The sequence below is a fragment of the Trachypithecus francoisi genome, unplaced genomic scaffold, assembly GCF_009764315.1.
Source record: "Trachypithecus francoisi isolate TF-2019V2 unplaced genomic scaffold, Tfra_2.0 Lachesis_group4, whole genome shotgun sequence".
Taxonomy (NCBI): domain Eukaryota; kingdom Metazoa; phylum Chordata; class Mammalia; order Primates; family Cercopithecidae; genus Trachypithecus; species Trachypithecus francoisi.
Window position 1 is genome coordinate 58,470,809 of NW_022681469.1, and position 24,705 is coordinate 58,495,513.

Below are 24,705 nucleotides of genomic sequence, written 5' to 3' on the forward strand. Positions count from 1 at the left end.
ATAAGAAATTGTCCTTCATATGTTAAGGCTGATAGGCTGGCAAGATTGGCACTAATGAAATACAACATAAAATCAAACATAGAATGACAAATTAAGATATGTAGATATTCTGATGAAACAGGATTATGGGATTCCCTGACAGCACTGAAGACTAAAGGAGTCATGAACATTTTATTGATGAAACAGTCATGGAGCTGGTATCTAAAGGATGAGTAGGATTTAAGTAGGGAAAGAATATTGGGGAGAGGGAAGTATGAACAGGAAAGTTGTTTAGACAAAGAGAACAGTAGGTAGGATGGCCCTGAGATGGAAGAAGAATGGTGCATCTGAAGAACTGGGAGCAGGTGGTTGAAGTATGCTGATGGGCAAGGAGGGTATCTGAAGAAATAATGTTCCAGAAACAGATAAAACTATAATAGAACTGGGTGGTTTTGAAACTCATTTGAAGTGGTTTGCCTCTCCTTTATTGATTTGATTACTTTACTGGTTGCCTTTTATCCCCATAGTGAATCCCATTATCTCCCCTCCCAGACAAATGTTCTAATGTAATAAATGATTCATTCACTAAGCAAATGTTGAGCCACATTTGCTATGTGCCACATGCTACTCTAGGAACTGGAGAAATAGCAGTGCACAAAACAGACATAAATCCCTTATCAAGCTTACATTTATAATGAAATTAGAGAATAATGACATAAGTAAGTAGAACATAAGTTGGTTAGATGTTAAGTGCTAAGAAGAAAAATGAAGCAGGAAACAGGCACCTGGAAGTATAAGAAATGTATTTTTGTGTTTCAATATATTCTTGCTAATACCAATTGTTGTTTTATATGAAAATATTTAAATTCATGTAAATTGCATTGTGCTATCGATCTTTAGTTTTTAATTCTTTCTACTTAGAGCTATTTTCTTAATATCTATTCATGTAATTATGAGTATGGATAACCTGTTGCTTCTGAATGTTGTGTAATACCCCCATATGTCCCCCTCATATTTTATGTATCCACACTTTCAATAATGGAAAACAAGATTACCTCCATTTCCTTGCTCTCAGGAGCAAAGCCAAGTCATGGCTCCATGGATTTTGTATGCATGTGAGAGGAGGTGGCAGTGGAAGAGAAATAAGACTGGCTTTGTATTTTCAAAACGTAACTCTAGATGCAATGCAAAAATTGGAGTGGAGAGAATCCAGATTCTATTTAGGAGAGTGATTGCAGCAGTCCGGGAAGAAATGTGCATTTTAGACTAGGTTAATGGCAATGGTAGAACTGAGGAGAAATGGGAGAATTCAAATGACACTTAAAGAGTAATGTTGATTGGCCTTGGTGATAAAATGGATATGGAGATGCAAGAGAGGGATGTTTCAAGAGTGACTCAGCATTCTAATTTAGGCAACTGGGTGGAGAAGAAGTTTTGCACTAACATGGTGAACGTCAGAACATGACCTCTTAAAGAGAAATATTATACGGATGTAACACTGATTAGAATGTAGAAATGCATAATAAAATTTGTAATCTAACCACTTTAACCACTCCATGAAGGAAAGACTCACGGAGTACTTATTATATGCTATTAACTGTGCCAGCAATTTAAAAGTCCAGTAGAGTGACAAAAAACTGCCAAACCAAAATATTATAATTCTGGAATTACTACAATGAAGACTATTGGGGACACAGAACACAGAGCATGCTGAAGTCTGTTTGGAGATGAATGGAATTTCACTAAGCAGAATCTGGAAGGAGGGCAGAAGGAAATCTAAGCACAAAGGGATGGAAATGTGAACAAATATAATATTTTAGGGGAAGTTCAAGGAATCTGTATTTGCTGGGAAGGAGTTAGTGAAGTGGCTTTCCGTGGGGTGTGGGGCCATACAATTCTCTGGCATATAAAGGATTTTATGGAGACTGTGATGGGAGGTACTTGAGCAGAAAAGTAGTGATTAGATTCAGACACTAGAGAGATTACTCCAGCATCAAGAGAGAAAGACAGGTAAAGACACTACTCGTTGGCAATCTCTGAAATGATGACTCTATGAACTATGGCAGGGACATTAGGATTGGATAAGGGGGGCACATGAAAGAAATGTTCAGAAAGTAGAATTGAAAGGACCTCATGATTAATTGAATGTTCTGAGGAATCAAGGATGACTCCCAGGTTCCTGGCTTGGGCAGTTGTGTAGATGGCTGTGATAGTTACTGAGATTGGGAATACGGGAGGAACAGAAGTTTTGAGAAGATGATGTGCTCAGTTGAATTTTAGTTTGTGTTTTTAAAAGGTCAATCCAGATGGAGGATGTGTGTGGGTTCAGACCTAAGAACTAGGTCTGAGTTAGGGATGTAGATTTTAGACTGGGTCAATTGACTGGTGTATGTGTAGACTGGGAAGGAAAAGAACTAAGACCCTAACCCACTTTGTGAAGCCCAGCAGAGTCACAAATATAAGAAAAGGTGAAAGAGACTAGTCAAAGATGATACTAAGAGAGGAGAACCATGAAGAAAGAAGAGAGAAGGTGAGGAATATAAATATTCCAGTGTCTGCACTATTTTCCTTACACATTTTCCATTGTGTGCTAGCTTTTGGAATGTTCTGGAAAAAGCTATTTGTGTATATATTCCATAAAATATGATGGTTTACCTCTGGTTTCTCTTTTACATATGACTTCAATGTATCTTTGCATATGATGGCCTACTTTTGACAAAGAATCATGTTTATAGTGTTTGAATTTTATGGCATCAATAAAGTTTTAAAATATATTTAAAGTGACTGCTCTATAAAATTTCTCCTTGTCTTGCAGTTAACATGCCCTTGTATTCTGTTTACCATGCCCTCCCACAATTTTCTTTACAGTTTCTGCTTTCTTTGTATCTGCTTTTCATATATATGGACTGTTTCTTCCATCAAAAAAGACCTCCCAATTTATAATTTTAAATGTATATTCCTTTCTCCATTCTTTATACATATTTCTAAATGTAGCTCAAATTTTCCAAGGCCTGGCAAGCCCCTGGATATTAATGGAATTATATTAACAATAGTCCAAACTCCATTGCTTTTTAAACATAACTGTTACAAGGACCTTTGTTCTTTGTTATGTATGTCTGCCTATTATACTAGGGGTGGGCATTGTTTGCCTGCCAAGCATCTTGACCTTTTCCCTATGTTTGAGGAATCCACCATTGTGTGAGCATTGTGAGATGGGGCATCTTCTGCAGAGATATGAGAGAAAACATCACTCCGATTTCTGGCAGCTAGGGTGCAGTCATGTGACCCAATCTCAGCTAATCAGATACTCTTGCCAGGGAATTTGAATCTAGGTTGATTGACCTATAGAAGCAGAGAAGCCTGGGAATATCATCTAGTATTCAGTGGCTATGGTCTAGTGGTAGGATCCAGTTTCCAGGGCTGGCAGGCCTACTAGTTGTTAGAAGTCAGAGATGCTTAACAAAGTTCCTTTGTGTGGAAACAGAACCACATGTTCCATCTCATTAGAAAGAAGTCAAACTTAAAAAAAAAAAAAAAGAAAAAAAGAAAAAAGAGTCTCTTTGTAAAATGTACCGCATTGTATTGAGAGGAATTTGTGTTAAAAACTAAATAATGGGAAAAGATCCACTCTACCCTATGACCTGGGTGGTGGTTTAGCTGCTCAACTTTCCTTGATTAGTCTTTTCAGAGCCTGGTTCTAGTTTTCCTTTGATTCTGTGATGTACAAACTACTGGTCCAATAACTTTCTTTTTTGCTAAAATAACGAGACTATAGCAAATGTCTTTGTGCTCTATGTTACATCCTCATGGACAATTTCAGTTTCAGAGGTGGCACACAGATCCATGAGAGCTCTGAATCCCTTTGTGCTGGTATCATGCCGCCTCTGGTATTCTCCAAGTTGGCCCATTCTTCTGGCTCAGCTTGGCTTTCAGACTCCCATGACCTGGCCACTTTAAGCTTTTAGACAGGGACCTCTCAAGAAACCCCTCAAGAGGACATAAGACAGTTCCATGTTGGCTTCTCTTGAACATGTTCCAATATGGATCATGAAACATACAGCATTGTGCCAGCGGGCTGAGAGAGCAAATTAATTTCCTTTTTCAGCTATCACAGGCTGCTCAAGCCCAAGCATGGTCTTTTGATTTCTTAGGCTCAATGTAGACACCAGTCTATCAAGCCACACACTAAGGTGACACATATTAAGTCCCTCTCTTGACTTAAGGTAAAGGGGTAATTACCCTTCACATCTTTGCTTTGGTGGGGGTGGAGTCATGGCATAACTCTTCAAATCAATCCTCTTCACAAACTCTTTTTCCCCATTCACACATTTCTACCCTTCCATGCCTTCCCCTGTCCCCAACTGGCTTTGAGATCATTTGCTGTAGCTCTCTGGGTATCAGTGTCCTCATATGTATAACAGAGATAATAATGGTTTCTACCTTGCAAGATTTTTGTGGTAACTAAATGCATGCGTGTGTGTGTGTGTGTGTGTGTGTGTGTATGTATACATAGAGGCATATATAATGTGTGTGGGTGTAGCTAAGAATAGTCTAGTTCATAGTAAATTCTATCAAAGGTTTTCTTATTTCTATTATCATTATTATTCATACTGTTGTTATCCTAGTAACTGACTAGAGAGTTACAATTTAATCCCTGATATGCCTATGTTGATTTATGTAATAAAATACTGTTTTGAAGGGGAGGATTTAAGAGATGTTAGGCACTTTAATTTATGCAAAGAGAAATTTCAGGAAAGTTGTTCTAGAATCACATAGTTATATGATACCGAAATTAAGGGCAAAACCACTTTTGTCCTTGTTTTCACCCCTGTTCTCTGCTAGTTATCTGACTGGCTGTTTTAGTCAGGGTTCCCTAGAGGGACAGAATAGGATATCTGTATCTATCTATATATGGGAGTTTATTAAGTATTAACTTACATGATCACAAGGTCCCACATAGACTGTCTGCAAGCTTGAGGATCAAGGAGAGCCAGTCTGAGTCTCAAAAGTGAAGAACTTAGAGTCCAATGTTTGAGGGCAGAAAGCACCTAGCATGTGAGAAAGATGTAGGCAGGAAGGCTAGGCCAGTCTTGTCTTTTCACGTTTTTCCACCTACTCTATGTTCGTTGGCAGCTGATTAGATTGTGCCCACCAGATTAAGGGTGGGTCAGCCTTCCCCAGCCCACTGGTTGATTAACTCAATGTTAATGATTAACTCAAATGTTAATCTCGTTTGGCAACACCCTCACAGACACACCCAGGATCAAGGCTTTACATCCTTCAATCCAATCAAGTTAACGCTCAGTATTAACCATCACAAGTTCACTCCTTGTCAACTTGAATCCATATATAGCTCCTGAGATCATAATCTTCAGTAAAGACAATAAGATCATAATTATGCCTAACATAATGTGACTATGCTTCATACAACTGGAAACACACCAATCCCCAACCCAAATACTATTACATAAAGTTGACATAAAGTCAATCTTATATCACATGATAAAAGGAAATAAAATGAAGATATTTTCTTAGTATGAGTACATACATTCACAAACATGTTTTTCACAAAATAAAGAGGAAATACTCATGACAGTTACAGTCCTTGGTTCTGCAGCTGGTCACCTGGTGATAGCTAATATTGATGGCTACCTTCTTCTACTACCCACCCAAACCTTCATTCCTGAGGGGTATGGACCATTTGTAGCCCTGCCTGGGTTGGGCTGATGTAGTTTCCCATTGACCTTAATCACAGAGCAAGGTAATACTAAGAGACACCCTAATGGAGCTCCTGTATTCCATGCATACTCTTCCTTACTTCTGTTACGGAGTAGTAGACTGATTTCATCTTGATAAGTCCAGATCACCTCAGCCAACACTGTAACTCCCCTCTTAGTCTCTTGACTTAGGAGGAGCCAAAAGTTTCCGGGTGGCCATCTTAACTTCTAGTTTAATGGAACTATTGTGTCTTTTGGTGGCAGCATTCCTCCCTCTGGAACTAAGACCTCTAGGCCAGTAGAATGTAATGCTGTGGGAACTGGAAGCAAAATTTTGCTAGTGGATCACTAGGGGTGATGGTGAGTGGTGCCACTTCCACTCTACCCCTTGATTCCTGGACCCGTGAATCTTAGCTATGGGAGAAACGGTACCACATATTGGATGCTGATTCAGAGCATACATGGTCTTCTGGAAAACTTTGCCCCAGATGTGCAAAGTGTTGTCACCTAGTTGGCATTGTAATTGTGACTTCAAAAGGCCATTCTACTGTTCTATCAATCCAATTGCTTCAGGATGATGGGGAACACTGGCCTTGGAGGAGAACAGGCTGACTTAGTTTCTAGAGACTGAGTCCTAGTGACCGCTTGAGGTAGAGTTGGCTGTGTGGACAGAAAATGATCACTACATAGTATAGTGCTGGTAGAACTCTTAAAGGGCATCCAGTTCAACCACTTGACTTTACAGGGAACACAGTGGAGACTTGGAGGGTTGAATGATATTGTTGTTTTCCAACATGTACTCCAGAACACGAATCTTAGGGAGATGTTAATAGAGCTCCATGGCAATTGGTTCCATGGTCTAAGAAGTTTGAAAAAGGCTGGAAGTACAAATTTAAACAGAATTCTTTATTGCGGGACTTCTTAAAATTTTAAGATACAATCTGTAATATGAATTTTCCAAAGAGAATATGGTAGGCAGTATTTTACATTTTCCAAACTTGTTTGACCACAGGTTTCCTCCCTCTTTGGGGGATAGAATTTCATATGTCTTATGTTCTGCCAAGTATACTTTAGGAAACACTGGTTTAGAATGATAGATATCATGGCTGGAAGGACACTGAAGGTAAAGGAGGCACAAATAGAAGAGCAAAGCTAGTCACCCTGTTGTGGAAAGGGAAATAGGGTAAATGTAGGCTTTATTTGACTGAATATATTCCCAATGGGAAATAGGTCTTCCAAGCACGGACTATGTGTCAAAGAAAGCTGGAAGCAATTTCAACTTTTCCCCTTTCTACTTGAGAGACTTCCTGCAAGTTACTAAACATCTTTAAGCTTCAGGTTTCTCCTCTGTAAAAATGGTTAACATAATACTTTCATTGAAGAAACACTGTGAAAATTGGAGATTGTATATGCAAAGTATCGAGTCTGGTGTTGTTGTGGATGTTTTAGTTATCACCAGTCCAAATGTTTATCAGGTGTGTATCCCCTTTAGAACAACTCTACCAAGAGAGTTCTTAGTCTATATTTGGCAACTAATTTCAATTTATTATTTCATTGGCCCTGGCTATGATAAAGCATTTCTTTATAACAGGCCATAATCTTTCTTTATTCTTTTTCCTTGTTTCACTCCTTAAGATCATTCAGAACAAATCTCATTCCTATAGCCTGTGCAACTTATCAGTCATTTAAATACAGGGCACATACAGCCCTCTTAGTAAATGTCCAGCACTGAGCTCATGGCAAATCCAAGACTGGCATTTGAACTTACGATTTCTAGGCCTCTATTACATACTCGGACAAATAATTCTGGCATTCCCTACCAAAGCCTTGGTTAACTGGAGCACTGCGACTTTTTACTGTCTATCTTCTGCATTTTAATACAGCTGTATAAATTGTTGTTTTTGCTGAAAATGAGGACAGATTCTGTTCCAGTGCTGTGTGTTGGAAAATGTGATGTACACAGTGGTATGGCTTAGTTGACATCAAAGAGATGAAACTTCCTACAACACACAGGTACAGCCTGGGATGCGAACAATTCCATTAGACAATCACTCACTTCCCAATGGTGCAGTAGTATGATTGTATTTAGTTTCTTCAAGTGTACTGCCAACAAGTCTTATGCTTGAAAGTGGACATCCAGCACAAAAAGTAAATGACTTTCCTAAAGTTGACCTGAATCTACTCTGGCCTAGCAAGGCTGGTCAAGGTCGACTCTCCCTCTAATAACTTGACTGCCCCAACTACCCCCAGAAGCTTCTGTCTATAATCCAAACTCCAGCTTCTCATCCTTCTGTCTTGATATATTTAAGTTCAAATTTGATGCCACTGTTATTTTGTTGTTATTTTGAGGCAAACATGATCTACCTTCATTTATTATTAGTTATGCATCTCTATTCGCTTATACAATTTCTACCTCTACTATTCTTTCTCAAAATTGTATGCTATTAGGACACATTTTTTTTTTTTCGGTAACAGAAGAGTTATAAAAGTTTACATGAAACATGAAAAGCAAAAAAATATTTTGAGCAACTGGAAACCTGTATTGGAGAAATATAAGTAATTCTATGAAATAACTATTGTTTCTTGAGTCTAATTCTATAGTAAGGAATTACAGGAGTTTACCAAGAAGCAAGTGTGGTCTCAAATTGTACGTAATAGAATTAAATAAATAATAATCGTAAGGACATCCAAGAAATAAAACACAAGAAAAACCATGAATAAAGGGAATGTAACCAGTTAACATGAGAATGAGTATCAACAGGATGCTTTAGAAATAAACTAAATTTTAAATTAAAAAATAACATAGGAAAACAAGAATAAAGGAAAACAAATAAACCACATTGGTTTTCCTCTGTTAGGGCAATACCCTTATATACTTAGAGACAAACATTTGTATTCCCCTTACCAGCCTCCTAATGACAAGAGAGGCCTGTCTCATTAATGGAATAAGGATCTGAAGATTCAAGAAGAATAAAAGAGGAAAATGACATTTTCTAAACTACAAGGGATATAATTTGTTAAATTATAAAGAGAAATGAAATAAAAAGTCATTTAAATGATTAGTTTTATTCACACAAACTTCAGGCAAATGTAAGTATGTAGTAAGACCCATTTACTAAAGGAAGATGCCAATACACCACTAGATTTACTGAATAACATGTAAAGTGTGAAGAATCAGGGTACATTATATCAGTTTCTGAACACACGACATGCCAAACTATACAATCTTCATTTGAACAAAATACCCCCATGAGCATGCCCCTTTCTAAGACAGTGTAGTTTCTTATACAGGACAGACAAATCATTTTAGTTAAATTTCCTCTGTAGTCGACAATGAGTCATTGCCTTGTGGGTACATTAGCAAATGTCATTTCCACTGTTCTCACTGTTTTTCCCCATAGCTCTACAGGAAGAAAAAATGTATTAATTTGTAAAAGCCAGAACCAAGAAATAAGATCAAGTGAAGTATAAAATGAAGCATTTCCCACTAGAGGAAGTTTTCCAGGATATAAAGTTGAGCTGTGGTAGAGAATTCACACAGGACTCTTAATTCTCAGAAGAAAGCAAAGGATAAAGTAAAAATACAGAAAGCAAATAATGCCAGTTAGCTTTTGGTGGAAAGAAAACATTTGAAAGGCTAGTAAAAAGAAAATATTTTAAATTGTGAGAGAATGAAAACAGGAGCTAAATATTAAAAGAAAGAAAAACAAGGACTGTACTAAAATGAAGGTTATTGCAAAGACAGGACTATGCACATGAATTAAAAATGTGACCGTATAATAGGCCAAATGTCTTTAACTTTTGATTTTGTTTTGCCTCTAAGATAAATATATAAAGAGGCCTGGTGCAGTGGCTCATGCCTGTAATCTCAGCACTTTGGGAAGCTGAGGTGGGTGGATCCCTTGAGCTCAGGAGTTTGGGACCATCCTGGCCAACAGGGTGAAACCTCATCTCTACTAAAAAACACAAAAAATTAGCTGGGTGAGGTGGCACATGCCTGTAATCCCAGCTACAAGGGAGCCTGAGGTAGAAGAATCACTTGAACCTGTGAAGTGGAGGATGCAGTGAGCTGAGATCGTGCCACTGGACTCCAGCCTGGGTGACAGAGTGAGACTTCATCTAAAAAAAAAAAAAAAAAGAATTTCTACAGCAAACTGTGAATGTGGCTTTTCAGGAAAATCAACCAAGATAGTGATGTATTATTTCCTCTTCAACTAAAAACACAGCCTTTGAAGCAAGTGTCCTGCAGTTTTACTCCTTAGAACTCTGGGGGACAGGTGAGTGTCCCAAAAGTGAAAGAAAAAAAAAAAAAAAAGAAAAGAGGAAGAAGAAGAGAAAACATTTCCAGATACTATCATGCTGAGGTTTCTAAAAAAAAAATGGATAAACTTGTAAATTTGCGTTTTATTAATATGTCAATTTTAACAATTTGGTAATGCACCAATCGTTTTCCATATCTATTTTAAATCCACCACATTCATTAGTTGCTTTACAAATATGCCACATACAAGATTTCTGACTTCATAAAAAACATTATTGGGGAAAAATAATGTGCAGTTTTTAACTTTATTATAATTGTAAAATATCTAATCACTTTTTTAAGGTGTATTTACATATACTTAGAATGTTTTAGGCGTGTAATAACATCATCAGGTTTGTTTGCATTTATAGAAAGCATTTCTGAGATAACTGTTGAGACAATTTAGTCAAATCTTAATTTGAGTATAAATTTGAATATATATAATAAATAGTTTCCAAATAGAAAGTAGTTAAAATATTTTATACCAAGAGTTGCATTACATTTGTCTGGCATTTTCAAGGAATGTAGTATTCTAATTAGGTGAATATTCTAGCCTTTCCCTTTCAGAAGTCCAAACTTTTGAATTTTAATTATCTTTGAAGGAAATTTTTTTTTTTGAATATTACCTTTTTGCACATAACCTTTTCTGGATAGCTCAGGGTCATTATTAGGAGAATCAACAGCTATGCTGGGTTGCAATATTTTGATTACCTCTGCCAGACTGATAAGCAGTTCCACTGTAAGAATGACCCTAGATGACTCAGTTTTTGCATTCCTCTGTCAACTTTCTATACTTTCCCTCTGTCCTCCATCACTGTCAGGCTGTCAACCTGCCTGTCTCCAGGAGTCTCCATCCCACATCTCCCTAACTTGCAAACACCATTATACACATTTTAATTGTTTGCTGCTACATTTTACCATAAATGAGACCCCTATTAAATTGAAGGGGAATAGGGGAGAAGGGAGGAGAGTAGTTAAAATTATCTAACCTGTATACACTCTTTGAAAATTAGTATTTCTCAGATCCTTTAGGCCGAGACGGATCACGAGGTCAGAAGATGCTAACATGAAACGTCTCTAGCTGCCGTTATCATACTGAGGTGAGGAGAATTATATTGCAGTCTGAATCCGCCATTGCTCCACCTAGACACTCCGTTCAGAAAATTAGTATTCTAGATATCCTTGAAGGTAGAATGTTAGCAGCTGCGCTTGTTGCAATGTGTTATATTTCATCCCAGGTATAATCACACTTGTTTCATCTCCGGGGAAACCAGATAGCTGCATCAAAAAGTTTTTCTCTGGAAGTATCATGGAGACCATTTACTCTCATCCTTAGAGAGCAGGGACAGAAATAAGAAGTATTTAATCCTTCTGGAATTGATCCTGAGGGACCTGGCATGAAGAAACCTTTCTGTTCCTATGGACCAGCCAAAAGGGAACAGATCCTTTTCAGAAATGGCATCCTCCAATGCCAGATCCCAGTGCCAAAGGGCAGGTTTCTCTCGCTAAACGCATACCCCTTGCTGTAGTATGTTTACATATGGTATGGAGGTAAAAGAGAAGAAAGAAAACTTATTGGAAAATTTTAACTCAAATGTGTTCCTTTTATTTATCCATCATTGTCAGGATTATGTCATTTTGGGCCTATTGTATATTGTTTAAAACTTTTTGTTTATTGACTCCATATGTTGTTTTAATTTGGGTTACTATTAGTATTCACATTTAAAATATGAATTTTCAGGTTTATAATTTTACCCATTAATCAGTGAAAGGAATAAAGCTTTCACATATTATAAAATAATTTAAAGTCACTCTAACGTAAAAGGAAAAAAGAGAAGGGTAAGGTGAGGTGCATATCTTAGCAGGGAACAATGACTAATCGATAAAAATTTATTTTCAGTTTTTCCATTAATCCTTAGAATAAAGGAATAATAAACAAACTTATCCTCCCTTATAGTTTATCAAAAAGCAGACAGAAAATGTGAATTAGCTAACAAACCCCAAGCCCCACATGTCCACATATTTTCAAAGCCTTTACATTTCCTTAATGAGAAAACACACATTCCAGTTCCTTTGTTTTAAAATAAGTTTAGGAATTTATATATTTTCCAATATATTCCAGGACCTTTCTACCTCTTTCATAGGTTTAACCTCATTACTTTTTTTCTCTAACTCTCCAGTGACTTTCTATATTGAAGGCAGAGAAATGAAGGAAGTCTTCATAATACTTGGGAGAAAAAACAAAGAAAACATGAAAAAAGACAGCAATTTTAGAGAAGGGTAATTATCATTAATTCATAGGTAGTAAAATACATAGAACTTTGGTGTGTGTGTGTGTGTGTGTAGGGAGTGACTGAAGGTACAGTTTTGTTGACCAAATGTACTGTTTTGAGTTTGAGCAATTTGATACACTATGAATTAGTGTAGGGAAAATCACACTACGGGAACGGCCATAGCAAGATAAGAACAACAACCCAGATAAAGTGAGAGGGAAACATATCAGAGAAACAGAGACACACAATGTTAATGACGAGAATTAAGTCAAAAACCAAATTATCAGAGTTATGACATGTGGTTAACTCAGGACTAAGGCCAAATGGATGCTGCAGCTTCAAAGTATTGGCCTAGAGCATTCTGAACTAGGAAGTGGGTATGTCCCAGAGTCTTAGGTCAGGCTAAATCTCTATGTGGGGGTAGAGAGGTTCTTACTGTTGGGTTAGAAGAAGAAACTCAGGTATTCATCAATTCATTCAACCCACCTTTATTGAGCACTCCTTAGGTGCCAGAGATTATTCTGTTTGAAAATGAACAGTAATTCAAACAAATTTTCTGACCCCCGAGTTGACTTTCTAGTGAGGTATACTGACAATAAATAAACAAACAAATGGATATAGAATACATGGTCAGCTATAAGTGCAATAAAAAATAAATAATTGGAATGGAATAGAAAATGAGAGCAAATCCAATTTTGGATAAGGTAGTCAGGTAGGAGCTCCCTGAAGACCAGATTTTTGGATGAATATCACAAAGTGACAAAAAGGAACAGGTGGATATTAGGAAGACAAGTAGTCCAGGAAAATGAAATGACAAATTCAAGATCCTGTGTGGGTAGGAATGTGCTGGTTGTTTGAGAAACAGAAAGGAGGCCACTATAGCTAAAATAAATAGGTTAAAGACAGTGTAAGTCAAACTTTCCATTTTGTTGTAACTTATAATTAATATTAATTTGTGCTTTCTACTGGTCCCTAAAAATTCATATTTGTAGAGTGTTTCAGAATACCCTTTCATGGAATCAGTTCTCTACAGCCATGATATGTGGACAATTGATCCTGATTTTATCTGGTTGCTACATATAGATACAACCTGTAATGGATCTAAGATAACTGTTAGTACCTAACTGTTAGGTACTGATATTAAATTTTAATCTAGTGTTATGAATGATTTGCCATAATAACGAGGGTTTCCAAGCCTTCAATAAGGCAGAGCTTTCATACAGTGTGAATATTCTAAAACGTGATTACTTTTAAACATAGGCAGCAGAATATTTTGACAAATATTACTTTATACATTTTAATCAGGCCGCTCAGTATTTCTGTTTACAGTATGGTCAATAGAGGGCTCAAAGTTTCAGATATTGTTTTTGTGCAGTCTGAATAAAAGTTGCAGTTTATAAAATAATTCATAAAACCATCTACATCTGTTATAACTTGGTTGGATATCAATGATTTAAATAAAGTAGTTACTTAGCAATAAAAATTAGGGCATTGATTTTTCCAGTGTGGATGATTTCTATTTCCCCTGAGAGAAATACTAGACCTGAGGTCAACTAGATTTTATTCTTTGTCCCCCAAAATAGGAATATAGAAGATATAAGGAAAGAATGTCTGAAGTTTTCTTTTTCAGATTTTAAATTCAAATACAAAAATGACTTATACAACAGGGCATCAGGGTACAGCTTTCAAATCATTAATGCATAGAACAAATATCTGAAAAACCTTTGTCATCACATTAGGGCACCATTGAGAAAGACTAGGGTAAATAAAATGTTTACTAGCCGGGCGAGGTGGCGGGCGCCTGTAGTCCCAGCTACTCGGGAGGCTGAGGCAGGAGAATGGCGTGAACCCGGGAGGCGGAGCTTGCAGTGAGCTGAGATCTGGCCAGTGCACTCCAGCTTGGGTGACAGAGCGAGACTCCGTCTCAAAAAAAAAAAAAAAAAAAAAAAAAATGTTTGCTTTATTAAGGTCTATGTGTTAAATCCAAGACTTGACATGCGAGAGGCCACTGCTCATATCTACGGGGATATTTCAGAGAAACATGAACTCTTAAGTTAAAAACAGTTGGAATCAATTTCATTAAGACTCTCTCATGTGCCTCTTATAGAATAAGGAAATTTACTGTATTTGAAAGTCATGGAGTTGTCAGATCCAGTGAATATGTTACAATATATATTCACAGCTGCAGCAATACACACATTAAATTATGAGGTATTATCAGTTTTGTTATCCAATTTTTTGTCCACTCAGAAAAACAACACAGAGGGTTTGAAAATATGCACCTAATTCATCAAGGTTAATAGATTCTGTTTGTTAAAGCAGTAGGGAGAAATATAAGTAAAATATTTGAAGTCGTGATTTTTCTTCTTCCCACTCAAAGGACATTTTTTTTTTCTGGGTGAATTTTTGAAGTGTTTCAGATAAAAATGGAGACAACTGAAGTGTCAATCATTAGATAATGGATTTTCATATTGTGGTATATACAATAGAAACTATTCAGCCTTTAAAAAGCAGAAAATTCTGTCATTTGCAACAACATGGATGGACCTGGAAGACATTATATTGAGTGATTTAAGCCAGGCACAGAGACACAAATACGACATGATTTTACTTATATCTGGAATTGAAAAAAGTCAAACTCATAGAAGTGGAGAGTAGAGTGGTTTTCACCAGAAGCTGTGAAGGACAGAGGGTGGACAGATAAAGGGGAAATGTTGGTCAAATGATACAAAGTTTCAGTTAGAAGGAGGAATTGGTTCTAGTGATCTATTACTCAGCATGGTGACTATAGTTAGCCATCATGTACTGTATATTCTGGAATCACTAAAAAAAGAATTTCAAATGTTCTCATCATGAAGAAACAACAAATATTGAAATGCTAGAGATGTTAATTAGCCTGACTTGATCATTCCATAGTGCTGTGTTTTGAAACATCCCATTATGTCCCATAAATATACACAATTATTATTGGTCCATTAAAAATAAAACATAAAAAATCACTAGATGTGCACAAGAGTTAGCAAATCATTGTAATTAAATATATGAGTGTGAGAAAAAAATGAATTAAACTGTCACATCACAGTTTCTGAACCTTAGGTTTTATCTGGATTGTGAGAGAGTCAAAGAAGTGAATCCTATGCCCATGCATATTGACCTTACTTTAATTATATTTCTGTCAGCTACGATGGAACAAAAAACTTACAGAACAAACAGTAAACAGGTTAATATTGTACTTAAGGTGTCAGAGCAAATCACTTCATTTTCTCTGGTATTAGTCTTTAAGTTAATACTTTTATATGATTTACATGATAATATTAAAATAATTAATTGCTTATGTCAGTCCTTCTAGTCTCTTTGGGGAGAAAAACGTGCTTAGAAATAGGCATTTATGTTGCATATTTCGAAAAAGCTGGGCTCAAAGAATTCCTAAACTGAAAGCAAATTGTATTTCATTGTAGAAGACAATGACACTTCCATTCATAGTGCCTTATGTTGGACCAACATAGCATGCAATAATCGTACACTATCTGTCAATAATTCTGAACACAAACTGAATCACTTACCAAAAATTTCTGGCATTTTAAAACCTTCAAGGGGTATAAAACTTCACTATGTTTTCCTCTACTGGTCAAATAAACATTTAGTGAGCTTTATTTGTAAATGGTCAGTGTTCCTAAAAAGTACACCAAATGCATGGCCTAGAATCTTCCATAACAGAAATATTGCCGGAAACAGGAGTCAAAAGTAAAAAATGCTATAACCTGGATAGGTAAAAAACAGCTGGACTCTTTTAACTGTAAGCGCCAAGAATGTACTGCTGCTATGAAGGTTATTACTTACACAGTAAAAATTTTCTCTTGTAATAGTGTGCAAAGAAAAGGGAAAAAATGAAATCATTTTGATCTTCTAAAATGACAAAAATCTTAGCATCAATTTAAGCATTGATATGCCTTTCAAAAAATATTATTTATATTTCAGTGGTTAGAAATTTGAACTGATAGAATAGTTTTGCTCAAGATGATCTGTGGTGCCAATAATGATTTTTTTATGAGTATCTCTTTATCACCCAATGCTATCTTGATTGCAGATTCAAAATTTCCGATTAAAAATTTCAACATCAACCTATGCTAAAATAAAAGTTGATTTTAGTAAAATGAAATAGATTTGTGTAGAATTTGTTATGCATCTTATCTCATCATAGGAGTGTTTAGCTTAATTGCCTAGAAAATTATTTGTACTTAATACTTAAATTTCTCTAGGATTTTATGTGCTACATCATGAAGTACAGCACTCCTTTATGTAGTTATGAGAAAACTTAAATTTCACAGTCCTCTTAAAAAAATCGTTCAAGAAACCTGGTGTGGTGTTTGCAGTAGGCTCAAGTCTATGTGTATACTAGGGTCCACGATTATAAGAAACCACAACATTAAGAGGAGGGAAATGTCATATTTGTACTGTATTCTGTCAGATGCCTAAATAACTTGCTGGTCTTGATTCGATCCTCTTAAAAATTGGGACGATATTACAATTGGGCTTATGTCCATTTAAAGAAAACATTTAACTCTAGGATCAATGACCTTTTCAATAGATAGAAAAATAGCTTTATTTTAAAAACAAAACAGTCTAATATGGTAGCAGATGTTACAACAGAAGTGGTGTTCTGGAACATAGTTGTGGATTATCTCAGTAGGTGAATTAAATGAAATCAGTCCAGGCACGGATCAGGGGAGGCAGGTTTAGTTAATGATGACATTCAGCACACAGGTTGAGAAGACAACTGCTAAGTATTGAGTGAAACCACGAATGTAAAATCACAGAGACCTGGAAGAAGTAGGTCAGGCAGGATTTGCTGATTTGGAGTCCTGGTTAATTCAGCACTTTGGACAGTTCCCAAAGACCTGTCTTCCTTACAGGTACTTGGAGTACTTTTCAGAGTGCCATCCTTACTAATTTTATTCCACCTCTTGGCATCTCACCTTTACCTGTAGGTGACCTTGAATCCAAGGGAATTATCTGCATCATCCAAAGAGCTCTGTGGTCTGTGTTTCACAGGAAGTCAACACCTTCAGTCCTAACATGAAGGTTCATCATTTATATGTTACTTGAGATTTTGTCAGACTCATCAGTAGGGTTTATTAATCAATAATGGATCATTAATAATCAATTTATTAACAATAAAATTTATCAACTAAATTTTAAACCTGATTCAATATGAAAGGTGAGGATGAAATCATCCAAGTCATGCAAAAGAGTCCCTTTACCAACACCTGATGGGTACCATCATGGCCAAGTCCTCCAGGCATTTCACATGCAAGGCTATTCAGCAAATGTTCTACATCAAATTCAAATGAGGCCTTCAGAATGGGGGGGTGGAAGCAGAAGAAAGGCTTTAAGACTCAACTAAAACCCTGCCTACAGCCATGTGGCATAGCTATAGATGGTAACTAAAGCACATTAAGCCCTTCCTTGCAGGCTCCAGGAAGTAACAAAATTGCTCTTTTGGAACAAGGACTTAAAGTTAACTTCTTAAAAGGCTTAAAAGGCAGGACTACAAATCAGGGCAATCTATCTGATTTCTAACCAAAGGACAAATTATGCTTTAGCCACATCTATCCAGCAAGTTTAAAATGAGAATTAGCAATGAAAGAAAAATGCACACATATAAAAATATTTTTAAAATATGCTTTTTCCTCATAATTATTTTTCTGGTGAGTGCTTCCTGTTCTAAAACCCAGTGGTGAGGTTGAAGCACAGAAACACCATAAAATTGGTTTTCTCTATGATTAGCAGCTTAAACTAGATATTTTATAAAGGATTCTCTTGATCTTTGTGAATAGAAAAAAAATTTAGTAGTTCCTAATACCCCTGACAATAATTACACCAATTTTGGAAGCATTTCAGATGAGCAAGAAGAAACAGGGGTTATGGCTCTACCTCCAGTTTCATTAGCAGTCTTGCTGCTCTGGTTTGTGGGTTAGATTCCGGGACCCTCTTTCAGTTTTACAGACCCCACATAGTTAACAGAAGGTCTGTAACCTTTAGGCTGAGAGTAACTCAATTCCTTATTTTCTTTGGTGTATTCACAGAATATCAAAGATGAATTTTCTGGTCTGACCCAGAGTTGTAAACAATACTGCAAAGGCATGAGACTGCACTAGATGAATAGGAGGAAAGGGAGCAATGACCTAAACGCTGCAGAAGGGAGAATGTGTAATTTAAATAAATGAGGCTTTTTATTAAACCACTAATTGCTAGCTTTCTCAATATAAAAGTTCTCAGGTCTTTGTCTAGTTGAGCAGCACAGAATTCTGTATATCCTGAAAGTACCAACAGTGCAAAAAGACATTCTTTAGTTTTCCCTGACAAAATGAAAACAAAAAACCAAAACCCCCCAAAAATGCATTAAGTGGTAGCCCTAGGTCTAAAGCTTATGACAAGTAGTGAAGAAATGCAGCAATTTTTATTAGGTGAATTTTGCTAGTTCCTCAGCTATAGTTACAGGAAAATCTGAGATCCTGAGGTTTGAGAATGTTCCCTAGGTGTTTACCCACGTCATTATGTGACCTGAGAAAAGAAATTCTTATTAATCCATGTATACAATGTGTATTTTTAAGCAATGGTATTAATACAATTGTCAAAGTCTTATACGTAAGTCAGCCTTACTCTCCAATAACCAGCTCTATGCACACTAGTCCAATTAAGTTGGCACCAAACCCAGCAAACTAAACTGCCATACTGAAAAGCTGTCTGAAAAAGATTCAGAGTAACCCATTCTGGCTCACAAAACTTGGTTATGTTCATACAGTTTCAGGACATCACTTTCAAAAGTGAATTGGAACCTAAAGTTTAAGCTGTATTTTAAAATATTGATATCAAATGTCATGACATCTAGTGTATCATGAGAACAATGGAGATTTACCATTAACATTTGACGTAATTTTTCAGCTTATATAAAATCAGTTTTTATTTTTATAAACAAAAAGTCATATTGTTAATCATACTACTCTTTTAATGATCTTGTATGGTAAGCCATTGGTTCATTCTTACAAAAATGATATTTAAATAAGGTTATAAAGTATAATACATTATCATTAAAAGGATGCAAACTAATGAATGATACTAAATAATGTCACAAAGCCCATGGGAAATTATTCTGTAAAATGTATTATTTAACATCTTTGATAAAATTATTTTCCATGATTTACAGTTATTTTTCATATATGGTTTAAGGCAGCTTTATATTATTAACACAACTTCTTTATTTAAAATGTTTTCAATCCATCTCTACTATCTTTTATTTTTGACCATATGAAGAAGGTACAGCACTAATGCATAAAACTGTTTCCTTTTCCTGGGTATTTTTGCCTATTTCCTGTAAATGTAGCAAGGAGCAATTCAACGTCTCAGCCGCAATTTAGGCAAATGTCTCCACCTAGATTGCCTTATAAATGCTAATGGAAGAGATTTCAATATTTTTAATAAGTTCAGAATACTGAGTTCTTGAATGACTACAGTTCACTAAACTAAGAACAGTCACGCATCGTGTAACGAAATTTTGGTCACTGACAGACCACATATATCATGGTGGTCCCATAAAATGGCAATGGAGCTGAAAAATTCTTATTTCCCAGTGACACTGCAGCCCTTGTAACATCATAGTGCAATGCATGACTCATGTGTGTTTGTGGATGTTAGCATAACCAAATCTACCATTCTACCCGTTGTGTAAAAGTACAGCAACCTCACCAGCATCTGTTGTTTTCTGACTTTCCAATACTAGCCATTCTGACATGTGAGATGGTATCCCATTGTGGTTTTGATTTGCATTTCTTTAATGACCTTTGGTGTTGAGCTTTTCTTCATATGTTTGTTGGCCACATGCATGTCTTTTGAAATGTTTATTCATGTCATTTGCCCACTTTTTAATGTGTTTTTCTTGTAAATTCTTTTAAGTTCCCTGTAGACTCTGGATATTGGATCTTTGTCTGACAGATGGCAAAATTGTCTTCCATTCTGTAGGTTGCCTGTTCACTCTGATGATAGCTTGTTTGGCTGTGCAGAAGCTCTTTAGTTTAATTAGATCCCATTTGTCAATTTTCACTTTTGTTGCAATTGCTTTTGGTGTTTTCATCACGAAACTTTTACTCATGCCTATATCCTGAATGGTTAATGAAAGACTGGATAAAGAAAATGTGGTACATATATACCATGGAATACTATGCAGCCATAAAAAGAAATGAGATCATGTCCTTTGCAGGGACATGGGTGGAGTTGGAAGCCATTGTCCTCAGAAAACTAACACAGGAACAGAAAACCCAACACTGCATGTTCTCACTTAGAAGTGGGAGTTGGTTCACGAGAACACAAGGACACATGAGGAGAACAACACACACTGGGGGCCTTTTGGGTGGGTGCTGAGAAGAAGGAGAGCATCAGAAAGAATAGCTAATGGATGCTGAACTTAATACGTAGGTGATGGGATGATCTGTGCAGCAAACCACTATGGCACGTATTTACCTATGTAACTTAAAAGTTGAAGAAAAAAAGTATAGCATATACTGTTTTGTATAGCATATAATACTTGATAATGATAATAAACAACTATATTGCTGGCTTAGATAATTACCACATTTTACTTTTTACTGTAATTTTAGGAGTAAAATTCTACTTATTAAAAAATGTTAACTGTTAAGCAGGCTTAAGCAGGTCCTTAGGAGGTATTCCAGAAGAAGGCTTTGTTATCATTGGAGATGACAGCTCCATACCTGTTATTGCCCCTGAAGACCTTCCAGTGGGACAAGATGTGAAGGTGGAAGACAGTGATATTGATGATCCTGGCCCTGTGTAGGCCTAGGCTAATGTGTGTGGTTGTGTCTTAGTTTTTAACAAAAAAGTTTAAAAAGATAAAACAATTTTAAATAGAAAAAAAGCTTATAGAATCAGGATACAAAGAAAGAAAAAGTATTTTTGTACAGCTGTACAATGTGTTTGTGTTTTAAACCCAGTGTTATTACAAAAGAGTCAAAAAGTAAAAAAAAAAAATGGAAAAGTTTACAAAGTAAAAAGTTACAGTAAGCTAAGGTTAACTTATTATTGAAGAAAAAACAGTTTTAAGTACATGTAATGCAGCCTAAGTGTACAATGCTTATAAAGTCCACGGTAGTGTATAGTAATTTCCTAGCCTTCACATTCACTCACTCACTCATGTATTCACCCAGAGCAACTTATAGTCCTGCAAGCTCCATTCATGGTAGGTACCTTATATAGCTATACTGTCTTAATCTTTTATACCGTATTTTTAACTTAACCTTTGCTATGATTAGGTATGTTTAGATAAACAAATCCTTACCATCAGGTTATAATTACCTACGTATTCAATGTGGTAACATGCTGTACGGGTTTGTAGCCTGGAAATAACAGATTACAGTACATAGCCTAGAATGTGCCAGGCTGTAGCATCTAGGTTTGTGTAGGTACACTCTATGATATTCCCTCAATGATGAAATAACCTGACCACGCATTTCTCAGAACGATCCCTTTTATTAAGAGACACATGACTATAAACTGAGGAGAAAGCAGAGGGCTAAACTGTTAACATGGAAAACCCATGTTATTTGATGATGTTTGCTGAACTTTGCGTGTATGACAGGCTAAGCAGCAAAGTATATATCATGAATTCTGTTTTTAATATCACTATTAATTGCAGTTCAATAAAACTAATCTTTGAACTTAATAATCTATACATATACTTTGTAACTGTGAAGTAGGAATGAAAAATTTTCTACTTTTTTAGTTATGTTATAATTTCATTATATATATACACAGATACATACTTTCATTAGATATAAACTAGATGCATATGTTACCCAAATTGATAAATGCAATCATTTCAACATATTTTTACTTATTTGCATTTTTAATGCCATAATTCCACTTTTACAGATGAGACTACTAAGGTTTAGTGACATTAACTGTTACTTAATTTTTGTAGCAGATAAATAACGAAGTCTCTTTTGAAACAGAGATTTTGGCTTATGTTTCAGTGCTTCTTCCACTGAGGCATAGTTCCTGCATTCAAGGTTTTGGTTTCATTTGTTGTTCACGTTTGATTTGGGTACACAAGGAAACTTCTATTGTGGTAGAGATTTGGAGTTCATTCACAGATCATATTTCTTCTACCCCATCATTTTGCATAGGAGAAAAGTGAAGGCCAGTGAGGTAATTTGAGAAAGCCACACAGAGATAATGGCAGGACTAGAATTCTAGCCCTGCCCTCTTTTAGATGACATCTTGAGATAACGACATTTTATCTGAAAGATCACAGCTTAATCTCAGGAGACAATCACAAGAATACTTCAGTGTATGTGTGTATAAAATGGGTATATATATACATATATAATATATTTAAAAATATATATTATTTTCTCTAGGCATATTAAAAGTACACTTGATTGAGATGTATTTTAACATTTTTAGGATACATTTCTAAACTCATCTTATTAAAGCTCTCAAACCCAGAACAGCCCATTAGTAATCTGGTGTCCCAATGCATTTCCATCGAATGAGAAAAATGTGAGGTCAACAAAAAAGAGATTTCTCAGGAACGTTGTGCTTACCTTCATAAGTCCCACTTTCTAGGAGAGCACCACTTTTCTCCAATTCCATAAAATCTTCAACAGTGATGAAAATATAATCCACTCCAGGGACCTCACCCTCCTTATGTGGCCTTGTGGTGCCTGAATAAAGAAAAGTAAAAACAAAAGAAAGATGCTAAGTGATTTGTTGTTGAACTTTAGAAATACCACCATACTTCTGAATATTCAGTGCCACTTGTTTGTACATCCTGCAAGTTGGCAGTTTGCATTTGTCCTTCTGTTTGTTTGGCAACAGAAAACAGCAGGGGGTAAAGATTAAAGTAAATGTACAAAGCACTTTTCTTCATCAAGCTTATAAAGAGTTCATTGCCATGTGATATGGCTGCATATATTTTTCAGTGAAAAATTCAGAACATTGTGCCCTTTTTGAAGAGGTGGTTTGAATATTGAGCCAGCAGTCTGCTAGTTCAGGAATTTATATATTTCACTCAATGACTGAACCTCTATTGTCCTGCAGACTGCTGCGCTATGACATAAAATACAATGGAAAGTAGCGATCTTAGGAAAATGTCAATTTATCTTTTTATTTTCATAATCTACTTTCTCTTGGGAGGACTGTTTGTTGGTTTTCATTTGTTAAATTTACACCCAGAACCATTTTTATTTGATTTAAAGGATCACAAACCTTTACTATTACTTAAAATTAAATAATAATTAGAAATGTGTTATAATTAAATTGTACTAGCAATTGTGATGCTGGGAATATAGTATCTAATTTGACAGGAAGAAACTTCCTCTGACTCCATCACATAGGCTCTCCCTTATGAGGCCTTCCTTCTTTCATTACTGCCACTAATTCTGACTGAAGTGACTCCCTACCAAGGGTTACTGCATGGGACCACTGTTCCTGACTCCTCCATCACCCATAGAGGGAATGGAGCTATAAGGGCCAAAGTGGCAGGAGTATCAGCTGCTCAGGCTGTAGCTCAGTCCAGCTCTCCTGAAGAACACAGCCTTCCAGGCATGCTGTCCAGTTTGTGAGGCAAGAGCAGAAACAGAAACATATTCAAGGCTGCAGGTTTGTTTCCAGGTAATACTTCCTTCCCTGACTATGTCCTAAGCTTCTTCCTTTTTCTATGCCACCTACATAAGACATTTTCATGGTCAGATTGGAATTTACATAATGCATACATGCAAAGAAGTATGCAGAAATATAGAGGCCAAATATATAAGGTAGTACATTGGCAGGCTTCATATATATAGACTCCCCCATATTGTCTATATGCTAAAAAAGTATTTTAAATCCTTACATTTTATTTTTGTTCTCTGCATTTGAAATCTTTATCAACTAGGTCATGAAAATAGCCAGTCAGTTCTCCTTTTGGTCTATTAGAATCAAATCTGGACTGCAACTGAGAAGCAGAAGCTAATGTCAGAATGTACAATATGCCAGGAAAATTTGATTTTGGATAAAAATGAACAATTCCTATTGAAAACATATTTTAAGATTTGAAGTTATTATTTTTTAAAATCAAGTTTTATAACTTGTCTTTGGGGGTTGCAAAACAATTTTTTTCCATAATCATATTTAATGACTTTCCCTGAATTGGTTATTTTGTTTAACTGAGCCACATTTTTCAGTATTTCCTACTGCTTTTATGCTATGAATACAAACCACCTTCATCTAGTATGCATAATATTGTCAAATTAATGTTTCTATGAGAACCTTAACTTTCGATATTGTTTTATTTGCTTAACCCTTGTGAATTAAAAGTGCATTAACATAGTTTTTGGCAATCAATTTGTTTTTCTGTTTATTTAGAACACACTCCAATCATTAA

The 24,705-nt window shown here is 35.9% G+C and overlaps 1 protein-coding gene across 4 annotated transcripts in view; it reads right to left on the reverse strand.

Moving 5' to 3' along the window:
- The window catches only part of MAGI2 (membrane associated guanylate kinase, WW and PDZ domain containing 2), a 1,467,283-nt gene that overhangs the window by 618,598 nt on the left and 823,980 nt on the right, over positions 1 to 24,705 (reverse strand). For all 4 annotated transcript variants that reach the window (XM_033194948.1, XM_033194950.1, XM_033194947.1 and 1 more), the window contains exon 3: positions 22,886 to 23,005. In XM_033194948.1, the coding sequence (XP_033050839.1) occupies positions 22,886 to 23,005 (120 nt within the window). The remainder of the gene's footprint in view (positions 1 to 22,885; positions 23,006 to 24,705) is intronic.